The sequence below is a fragment of the Phodopus roborovskii genome, unplaced genomic scaffold, assembly GCF_943737965.1.
Source record: "Phodopus roborovskii unplaced genomic scaffold, PHOROB, whole genome shotgun sequence".
NCBI classification, from domain to species: domain Eukaryota; kingdom Metazoa; phylum Chordata; class Mammalia; order Rodentia; family Cricetidae; genus Phodopus; species Phodopus roborovskii.
The window spans coordinates 10,952,476-10,963,389 of record NW_026126638.1 but is presented as its reverse complement, the minus strand read 5'-3'; the positions used below and the strand labels follow the sequence as shown (position 1 = coordinate 10,963,389).

The 10,914-nt window shown below is 37.3% G+C and overlaps 1 protein-coding gene across 1 annotated transcript; it reads left to right on the top strand.

Annotated features, from left to right (window-relative positions):
* The first annotated feature begins 1,129 nt into the window (after positions 1–1,129).
* On the top strand, positions 1,130–9,068 carry Rergl (RERG like). Its single transcript, XM_051173040.1, has 5 exons — positions 1,130–1,213; positions 2,276–2,332; positions 5,832–5,905; positions 7,243–7,391; positions 8,705–9,068. The coding sequence occupies exons 1-5, from the start codon at positions 1,162–1,164 to the stop codon at positions 8,985–8,987; spliced, it is 615 nt and encodes a 204-aa protein (XP_051028997.1). The 5' UTR covers positions 1,130–1,161; the 3' UTR covers positions 8,988–9,068.
* The last annotated feature ends 1,846 nt before the right edge of the window (positions 9,069–10,914 follow it).

Here is a 10,914-nt window from a genome sequence, read left to right as displayed (position 1 = left end):
ATGGTGTAAGTGGTCGTTCACTCTAATCACATATGACTAGAGTACATGATCTAGACATGCATTGCCATTAACCTAGACTCATGTATCCTAAGTTTACTTTCTCCTCTCTCTATTTTTAATGGCTGAGATTATTACTGCCATTCACTAAAGGAAAACAAAATATGGTTCAAGTATTAATTGAATAGTCTCTATACTGATGGATAAGTATAGTCCCCTCAACACAGAAGCTCCATTAAGCATAATAAGTCATGCTTTAATGAAGAGAATTACTGTTGGTCAAACTTCAGAGAGTAAGAGATGATGTAGGGTTGAGCCTTTAATGGGGGAGATCTATATCACATGCATCCTCTCATGACTCATAGAAGAAAAGGGTATAAATACTATAAGAGCTAGAGGTTGGAGAAGAACATGGGAAGTCGTGTTTCCTGGACCTAACAGACCCACTGCACACGTAATCTCACAGTAGTTAGTCGAATACACAAGACCTACACAAAATCAAGTCATTCACAATCATGTCATGTGTGAGGGAGGGGGTTACAAAACCCCACCTCTAGCCATGGAGCTATTGGCAACTATTGAGTCCTGGGGAAAGATTCTAGACAAGTTGTCTGTGTTCCACTTGATGGCTCTATACCCAAGAACATACTGACCTTTTTTTTTTTTTTTTTTTTTTTTTTTTTGTACATGAAGCAAGAAAAACAATCTGGTAGAGGTAATCAGAAAATTTGGAGGCGAGGGACTGGGGGAGACTTTGATCAAAACATCATGGATACATACATGAAATCCTCAAATAAATAAAACGTAAAAACAACCCCATCAGAATAAATTTATGGGGCTATTTACACATCCTCTAGAATTTTTCTAAATAAAAATAGGACATTTTTCTTGACTCTCCAGAGGATTATGAACGATGCTACTGTTAAAAATACATTACTGTTGGTTTCATAAATCTCAGTGTCTAAATATTAGCCCAATATTTGAGACTATCATTTGAAATGTACCAAAGGCAAACGTTTTTCAGGTTATTATTAGATGGTAGAAATATATGGTGAAGTTGCCCTTGGAAAAACAGGGACATCCTTAAAAGGGAAATTCAAAAAATTCAACAACATATGCTTAGCTTTAGTCATCAGGGTTCCAAAACTGAACCAGTTACTCAAGATGAGTGATGTCAAGCTTGCTGTCTTGGGTGGCAAAGGTACAGGGAAATCAGGTAAGTTTTACTGTTTCTCTAGTATGATTAGAGAGACAAACTGGGGTGTTAAATAATAACCATATGCTATGTAACAAATAATAATAAATTCCCTCTGTGAAATGTGTATACATTTTTTATGTGTGAGTTTTTGATATTTCAGGCAAGTTATTGTTTAATTCTGAACTGTTTAAGGAGGCGAGGCAATGAGATTGATTGAAATGTGATCTGTATCTTTTTCTACTGACGTTTAAAATTCTAAACAACGACAAGAAACCTTTCCATCACTTCCCCATTGTTGCTTATACCAACCAGTACTCTCGCCTGCAAACACACCAGTGGTTAATCGTTTTGAAAGTACCCTTCTGATGCAAGGGCAGGGTGGACAGAGGTAAACGATGGGAGTATGTAGCATGTTTTTTTATTGGCAAAGCTACTAAAGGGCCATGACTTCCTAGAGACATTGCTTTGTGGACACCCTGGAACCTAGCACAAAGAGGCCCTAATTCTGGAATTCACTATTCTGTCCTGTTTTTATTTATTTTATTCTGCTGCACAATCTACTGGCAGCAAGATTTTCACCAATAAACACCAGCCTAATAATGACAGCTGTCTAACTAAAACTGGGTGTTTTAGTAAGACAATGAGCTATTGGATTCTTCCACTGTATCCTGGGCACCAACTCTCCGCATTTCTTACCAACTACACATGCTGAACACTGCCTCCCCATCTCCTACACATAGACCCTTGGAACAAGATTTAATTAATAGGGAAAATAAGTGTTGTAAGATCTTGGATTTCAAATATAATGAGGTTTATATTTGTACTTTAGCATGTAACGTGTTGTGCATGTTGGCATTTGTTAGTGAATTTTATAACAATTTACATGTATAGCATGTAATCTCACATATTTCCCTCTACAGAATCATGGTTTTTCACGATTTTAGACCAGAATTCTGTGAAGCCTTAAGCTGTTATCTAAGGCTCGCTGATTATTTAGTGAAAGACCAAGATGAGGTACTTAACTGAATTATCTGTATTCTAAAATAAAACAAACTTAAATCCCATCTGTTCATTTAACAGCACTTACTGTAAGGTTTCTTACCAAGAGGTTCATCGGAGAATATGCTTCTAATTTTGGTAAGTTGCTGCTATGCATTTCTACTCGCCTTAACATTCAGCATCACACTTTTAAACCTAATTAACAACAGAGAGGCATTTTGGCAGAATCTGCTATTTTTACATTAATTAAAGTGTTTTAATCCAAAAATTCTAGTTTTAAATACCAAAGTAGGTACTTGAATAGGATGTTTTTGTCATAAAAATCAACCAATATGATGATCAATTAGAGAGATGTGGGTTTATAAAGTTTAAAACTAGAAAACAGTAAAGTTGTGGTTATCTTTCTCAAATGCTGCAAAGCATGGGCAATCATTTCTTGAAAAGTGCAAAAAGAGTTTTGATAATTAACTTCCATTAAAAGGTAAAGACACATGAGTACCGCAGCACAAACAATTATACAATGAAGCTTGTAAATTTTGTAAATATAGAAGAATGGTACATCAATTAAATGTCATACTGTTATCTAGACTGTTTTTATAAATTTTAGAGAAATCCAACAAAAGATGCCAAATTACCTTAGCATAATCCTAGAGTAATTTTCACTAAATCTAATACAGGTTCGCATTATTTTATCTTAGAATATAGGAGATACCACATCATAAAAGTGAGAAATATTGTTATACCTCTATGTATAACTTGTCAAGAGATTGATCAAAATAATGAAATTTATATCTTATCTGATCAAAGACATGAGGATTTTTTTTTTCATTTCTTAAATCAATAACAGTAGAACTCTAGAAAATATAAGGGACTCATTATTGTTCAATGTTGCTTATTTAGTGTCAGAGATTTCGTAATTATTTTTCTATGAGAATCAAAGCAAACATTTGTTCATGAGAGGGCATTATCAGCCTATAGCTGAAAATAATTTTTAGAGATTTCTCTCATGTAGCTTTCTCTGTTTGTACAGCATGATATTTCCATTCATTTGATGTTGTGAATATTTTAAGACAAGTATTTGAAAATTGCCTACAGAAAGAAAACTATAGAAAACAGAAACTTTGAGTCTTTCATTTCAAGGAGCAAAATTCTCAGGCACAGGGGTCAACATGACATATAAGCCAAGATGCCTGGCTGACAAAGTTTTCCCCGAACAGAAAAGAGACTAAAATAAGACAATGCTGTCTCTAAAGGGGGACAGACAACAACGAGACCTTCACCTTAATCCTTCCTACAATGCAGTTATAGAAACAAATGAAATGTTTACACATTGCCAGCAGTGACATCTCCATGTGTAACTTAAGACCTGGAGACACTTTGAAAAATAGAAGCATGTGATCCCAAAGGTCACCAACTCTCTGGAAACGGGCTAGCAAAAGCAACTCCATCGTGCCAAGGAAGGATAGAAGGGGAAATTAAAACACTCTAAAACAGAGATGACAGCCCTTGCCAATGCTATGAGATTTGAGAGAAACTGTTTTAGACTGTCTGGGGGAGTTCATATTCAGGGCAAATACTAAATGTGGGAAGTTTAGAAAACAAAACTTCTGTAAACAAAATCTGATGTTTGATGAAACTATGACAAATGTTACACGTGGAGAGACTTTAAAAGTCTGTCTTCATCTTCTGAGGAAATATTTGCTCATCAAATGTCTGCTTCTTTTTTTAAAATATGGATTTACTTATCTTATTTTATGTGAACATATATGCAAGTAGAGCACAAGCATGCAGGTACTGTGGGAGGTGAGAAGATGGCATCAGACTCCTGAGAACTGGAGGTTTAGAAAGCATCTATCTGTGGGTGCCAAGAACTCAACCCAGGTCTTCTGCAAGAGCAAGCAAGCACAAACCACTGAGCCATCTCGAGAGCCCCTTCTATTGCCTATTATGGGTTACACATTAAGTTTCAGAGTTAGGCATGTGTTTTTGTGCAAATTTGTTGAGGAATAGAGATGTAAGAACGGTCACAGAAACAATTCCCCCTTATTCATTGAGTAGCTGCTGCATCTCACTTATTTTTCTACATCAATGGGTTATGTTAGTGCACAAAAGGATAAATATGTAATTTCTCATAGAATTCTTAATGTGAAAGAAGGGTTTGTCAGTGCAAGCCAAATTTATGTCATTTGATGATAAATGATATAAAAATAAGGAAAGGGAACCAGAGAAAAGCACTAGTATGGTATGGATTGTTTTTAAAAGAGTCAAGTGGTGGAGGTGGGTATTTTCAGAGCAGATTCACAGGGGCGCATTCAATCCCCAGACCAGCCCAGAATGTCTTAAGAAAAAGTTAAAAACAAATGACAGAAGGTATATCATCCTCGGAAGGTGTCAGTCCAACAGAGACATGCTGAAGAAGTCATTTGAGGGATTATGTTATGTCCAGGTGGAAGAAAGAAAGGAAGAATACATTTCAAACTTTGAATGTGGACAGTTATTGGCAAAGTGGAGAAGTACTTAAGTTAGTAGATAGAGGACAGAACAAGAGGAATAATAATTGCTCGGGGTTTTACTGAGATTGTAGATGTGATGATGACTGAAAGAGAGGAGCATTCTCAGGTATGTTAAAGGCTTATTCATCCAAGAGGGACAAGTATTGAATGACTTATTTGTCTTCAATAAGTATCCAATGGAAGGACATGGCAAAATTAGCCTGTGCCTTTGATTATTCTACAGATGGAAAGTAAGTTGGTGTAGGCAGATAGATTATGAAGTTTAGTGAACATCCAGGCAAAAGGAATAGTGTGTAGGGATGTATATTTGTAATAAAATCACTGGCATACAAACCAATTAAATTATATTTTGAATGTAGAGCAAACTGTTTTTGTGAATTCTGTGGTCAGGAGAAAAATCAAGTATTAAGGGATCCTCATGTTTTACATCTGAAAATACCATGTATCATTGAGCAGATTGGAATCTATGAGGTAGATTTTTGCAGGGAGTATGAAAGTTCAGTTCTTCACATAACTAGGTAAACACGTCTGTTAGAAACTCAAGGGAATATGCCCAATAGTAAATAGCTTCCCTGAGCTTGTGAAGAGGTCTGTGTTACAAATACATGTTGAGCTTATCAAAGCTATCAGTACATTATACACAGGACTCTGATAACTGTGAAGTAGTACAAGATAGCGAATATGAACCTGATCCAAATGTAGACTGTGGGAAAATGATGAAGTATGAGTTCAAAAAATCCTAATGGAACATGACAGTGGATAAATAAAATTAAAACAGAAATAGACTATGCCACATGAATACCGTATGAGGGAAATATTTGAGATTTTGTCAATGACAACACAGCAGTGCATCTAATGAGGCATACAGGATCAAGGGATAGTATAAACATACTGAACTCAGAACTGTTTTCACATGCTTATAAGATGTTAACAATGAGTACATTGTGCACAAACAGACATATAGACAACACACACTCACACACATGCAATCATAAATCTTCAGTAAAACTAGCCTGGAATATGACTTGTTGAATTTGACAGACCAAGAACAGTTGCAAATTAGTATTTATTCTGGAGTTTTCCCTCCCATAATGACAAAGAATACATGTGTGTTTTTTTTTCAGAATCTATCTATAATAAACAGTTGTGTTTGGAAGGGAAACCATTGAGTCTGGAAATATATGACCCGTGTTCTCAAGTAAGTCTAACAAAATCCTTTGTTTTATTTTATTTTCAAGCATAATTGAAAGAAAAGTGGCTATGAATATGTAAAATAATGCCAACAGGAAAATAAAATTTCTTTCCAATTTTAAATTTTAAAATGTTGGTATTTCCTTTAGTGTCAATTGCATTGTTAGGATTCTCTGTAAATTTTGTTTAAAACTTAGCATAGAGAAACATCTCTATTGAACAATAAAAGTGAGTCCTGAAAATATGCTTGACAAAAGTCTTTTAGATTTTAGTTGGTATGTATGACTAGTTTGCTTATGTGTGCTTTATCTATGTGTGTACTGTGGTCATGCAGTCCCCAGAAAGACGAAAAGAAGACCTTGATAACCCAAGAGTGCAATTACCGATGCCTGTGAGTGGCCATATGTGTTAGGGACTCAACTGGAATCTTCTGCATGAGCAAGAAGTGCTCTTAGTTTTTGCACCGTCTCTCCAGCCTTTAGAATAGCAGTGGTCATACATATTCCTATGAGTTCATGGTGCAGTTGTCAGAAATTAAGGCAGAAAGACTTGTCAGTTCAGTTTTTATAGTTTCTCTAAACTATCTAAACTATTTGTAACCAATTTTCAATAGAGCGTAAGACAAAGTTTGCATATAAATTTCTTTATCTAGTCAGTACGCCAAAATATCGAAATAATCTCATTATAACTTCTCAAAATATAGTCTCGTCTTAAAAATGAGAAGACATGGTCAGTTTTCTAAGATTTCAAAACAAGTCATTGATTTATTAAGTATTTTATCCTAAGTTGTTCTATCAACAGTTTCAGACAGACTTTATAATTTTTCACTGCCATAGGTTTGACTCTACAATTGCAGATTAACAGACATTATCGGTCAGGGACATGGCTCGCTGCATGAAGAGGAAGGGGAAGGACCAACTGCTGAGGTTGTTGTCTGACCTCTACATGTTTGCCTTGCTAAACATGTGATGACTGACACTCACACAAGAACACGTATGCACACATCCAAGTACACACCGGCACACAGAAATAAACATCAGTAGCCTATTAACACAGATGTCATGTTTTTTCAAGACAAATGTCTGGATAGTAATTTAAAAGGCATCATATCAATTTTTTTAGAAAAAGAATATTTTTTTAAAAAAATTTTAAAGTGAGATTAAAATAACAACTATAGGTTTTTCTAGTTTAAGAGAGAACAATGTAATGGGCACCTTAGAAATTATTGTTATTTGGCCTCATTGAAGTCCCCCCCCCAGGGTGAAATGGGTAACTATTAATTAACTGAAGCATAGGACACTGCTGTGAGTTAACTACACTCGAATGTGCTTGGTTTATTTTCAGCCACAGAAAGCAAAATGCTCCCTCCCAAGTGAGCTGCACTGGGCAGATGGATTTGTGATTGTGTATGACATCAGTGACAGACCTTCCTTTGCTCTCGCCAAAGCCCTTATCTACAGAATTCGGGAGCCACCGACTTCTCATTGTAAAAGGTAAGAAGACATTTTGTCCCCATCTCCTTTCCATTTTAGTAAATCATCATCTTGCCCTGAGCATCATTAGGAAGAATTTAATACAGACTTCCAATTACAAAATTTAACAGCCCTGAACAATTCACCTTCCCATTCCACAGGAGTTACACACGTAGTAAAAGGAATCAGATGAGAATGCTTTATATCCTGGCTGACATAAACAGTTCCTTGCCCCGAGTAAATGGCCATTTTACAAGACAGCTTCTATTGTTAACATGACACTCACTAGCAAAATAATGGTCCTCTCTATGGCAGACACATCACGCTTCCACCTTTCTTTTTTATCCTCACGAAGGTGTTAAGGATTCTAAATAAATCCAGATTTATTAGTTTGGTATCCTTTGAAATCCAATTCTGCATTACTGGTTGCCCAGAATGTCACAGCAAAACACTGACTGAATAGTCAACCATCTACACACGGTAAGGGTGGGGATTCAATGTTCTTTACTCTACATCCTGAGATGAAAACGTCGCCAACAATCCACTGTTACCCTGATACCTGCCTTGGCACACTGACCAGTTAAGGGAGGTGACTGTATTTAGATAACTGCTTCTCTATTAATGGAACATGGAGGTGTTTGAGGTTCTTAGTTTAACTTCCTCCATTTTTGTTGTTTCATCATTTCTCATTTAAAGTGTTCATTTGTGTTCAAATGCCGATGTGAGGAGTCAAATAGGTGCTTCTCAGTGTTGCCCAGTGAAGTCTAGGATGATGCTGTAATTGAGTTGGGCTAAAGATGCCGATCTTATTACTGTAAATTACTGCCTGGGTTTAAGAGAGCATCTTCAAACGACAGTCAAACTAGTTACTTTTACTTAGGTGTGACCCTGCACCAAATAGGAAAAGTTTAAGGCATGGCAGGAGTATATTGGCTCAGAGTTTCAATTGCCCAGTTTGGGCCACATGCCTTCGTGTTTCTAGACTGTGGGTGAGGTAGAACCTTGTGGTTCTGTGGTGGGGACTGTTTTCCTATTTTGCTTAGTACATAAAGAGACAAAGTGTGGGAGATTACCGCCATCTCTGATGGCTATCCAGACATGAATATGTGTATGCTACTCCAGACTCTACACTTTGAGAACCTTGTTTGTGTTATCATTCCATATGTGGAAAATGATTCTGTAACAGTAGGGATATGTGTTCCTAAACATACTGGCCATGGCCGTAGATACAGCCTACTAGGACTTACTTTGACTTTTTGTTTATCGGATATAAACTTACATTACTTCATAGAGTTGTTCAAACAATCTTGAAAAAGTTGCTCATTGTGTTTCAGGATGGTGGAACCAGCTGTGGTTTTAGTTGGCAACAAGCAAGACCTTTGCCACATTCGAGAGGTTGGCTGGGACGAAGGGCAAAAACTGGCCATAGACTTCCGCTGCCAGTTCTGTGAGCTGTCTGCCGCAGAGCAGTCCCTGGAGGTTGAGGGGATGTTTCTCAGACTCATCAAGGACATTCTGACGGTCTTCAAACACAAGGAGAAGAGGAGACCCAGTGGGTCTAAATCAATGGCCAAACTGATCAATAATGTGTTTGGAAAGAGAAGGAAATCTGTTTAGTAGACATGCAATCAATCCTGGGGACTTGGTCCATCAGAGAGTCTCAAACACTTAGATGACAAATATGATTTAAATAATTAAAAGACAGGTTTGGGGGGATGTATAAAATAAATGAAAGCGAGTTATGGCTGAAATTTAGAATGTATAACTTGTCTTTCGGTTATATCTGGTTTACATTGTTTCCCTCATAAACTTTCACTTCTTGCACAAGCAAACACTCTGGTGTGTCAGTGGAGTGCCTGCCCCCTGTGCCTTGCTGAGAAAACCTTGCACATGTTGTTTTATTAAAACACTATTTTAAAGTGTGTGGTTCGCTTTTGTATTTTGTCATTGTTCTGAGTAAAACCAGCTGATGTTCATACAGCTGATGTATTGTAGGGTATAAGTTAGTAATAATTTTAAGGTGACTTCACGACATTTAACAGACTTTTGCTTAAAAACATGATTTAGTGTCGTACATGTAAAATTACCTGTCCGTGAATAAATGTTTTAATGAAGTTGATGCAATAACGAAAAAGTTGTGTTGTATGAATTAGTTACTATCGTAATTATGTGTAGCGAATTCAAGTTAGTGGAGGAATTATTTTTGCTGGCTTTCGGTTTTAAGAGTTACAGTCCATCGTTCAGGGGAGGCACAATGGCATGATGGCAAGAGTGTCACACTGTATCATTGCATCACCAATCAAGAAGCTGGGGGAGGGATGATCACCCATGCTCAACTGACTTTCCTCCTTGTTTTCCTTATGGCGATCCTGGGACACCAGCCATCCAGGGTGGGTCTTCCCAACTCAGTGAGGCATCCTGGGAAACACCCACACAGACTTGCACAGTTGTGTATTTCCTAGGTGATTGCAAATTCAGACAGCTGAAGAGTGAAGATAAGCCCCTCTGCAGTCCTGGGAGACACTGTTTGCTAAGCACTTCAGAGATCAGATTAGGATCCTTTGTAATTGGGGCTGGAGAGATGGCTCAGAGGTTAAGAGCACTGACTATTCTTCCAGAGGTCCTTAGTTCAGTTCCCAGCAACCACATATAGATGGCTCACAACCATCTATAGTGAGATCTGGTGTGTCCTCTTCTGGCCTGCAGTGGATACATGCAGGCAGAATGTTGTATGCATAATAAATAAATCTTAAAAAAAAGACCCTTTGTAATCAAGTTATCTATTTTAGTTTATCTAGGGTGATAAAAAATATCCAGTTTGGTTTCTATTACTAAAATAAAAACCATGATCATAAGCAACTTCAAGAAAAAAAAAAAGAGTTTTTTTTTTTTTTTTGTTTGTTTGTTTTTTCTGACAGGGTTTATTGTCATGGAAAGAAGCCACGGCAGGAGTTTGAAGCAGAAACCAAAGATGAAAACTGGTCACTGGCTGGCTCCCTGTGGCTTGCTCAGTCACCTTCCTTATACACCCAGACTCATCAGCTTGCACTTGTACTCAGCTCATTATACTTTGGGCTCTCCTACACCCATGATGCCAGCTTGACTACAACCAACCAGTACAATTGATTTGCAACTTGTAAGGTCTTGCTACTGTGAAGGGTAATTTTTTGTATAAGATGCAAACCCATTAAATCTTATGGGCCACCATTTCCTTCTGAGACAACGGTAGACCTTATACAGCACAGGCTACCCTTACTGTACTTTTCCATCCATTATCTTCCTCTACTCTGAAGCTATTTGCTTAGCATTTCACAGAACGTTGATAATTATGGTTGGGTCTTAGAGAAGTAAAGCTTCAGAAATACGAACGGCACACTCCCACTTGGTTACTATGTGGGAATAGGAGCTTGGGGACCATGACAGTAGAAACTTGTGAGTAGGGGATGGTAAGCTAGAATGGAGTGAGTTGGCCCAAAGAAGGGAACTCATGGACATGAGCTCACTCAGCATAAGCTACAATTTAACACATTAGGAAGGATACTGT

Bases quoted from the DNA above. Each gene is read 5' to 3' on its own strand.
- Rergl (XM_051173040.1), top strand. From the start codon at position 1,162: ATGAGTGATGTCAAGCTTGCTGTCTTGGGTGGCAAAGGTACAGGGAAA. The intron at 1,214-2,275 runs GTAAGTTTTACT...TTCATTTAACAG, and splicing joins CAAAGGTACAGGGAAATCAG to CACTTACTGTAAGGTTTCTT. The intron at 5,906-7,242 runs GTAAGTCTAACA...GTTTATTTTCAG, and splicing joins TATATGACCCGTGTTCTCAA to CCACAGAAAGCAAAATGCTC.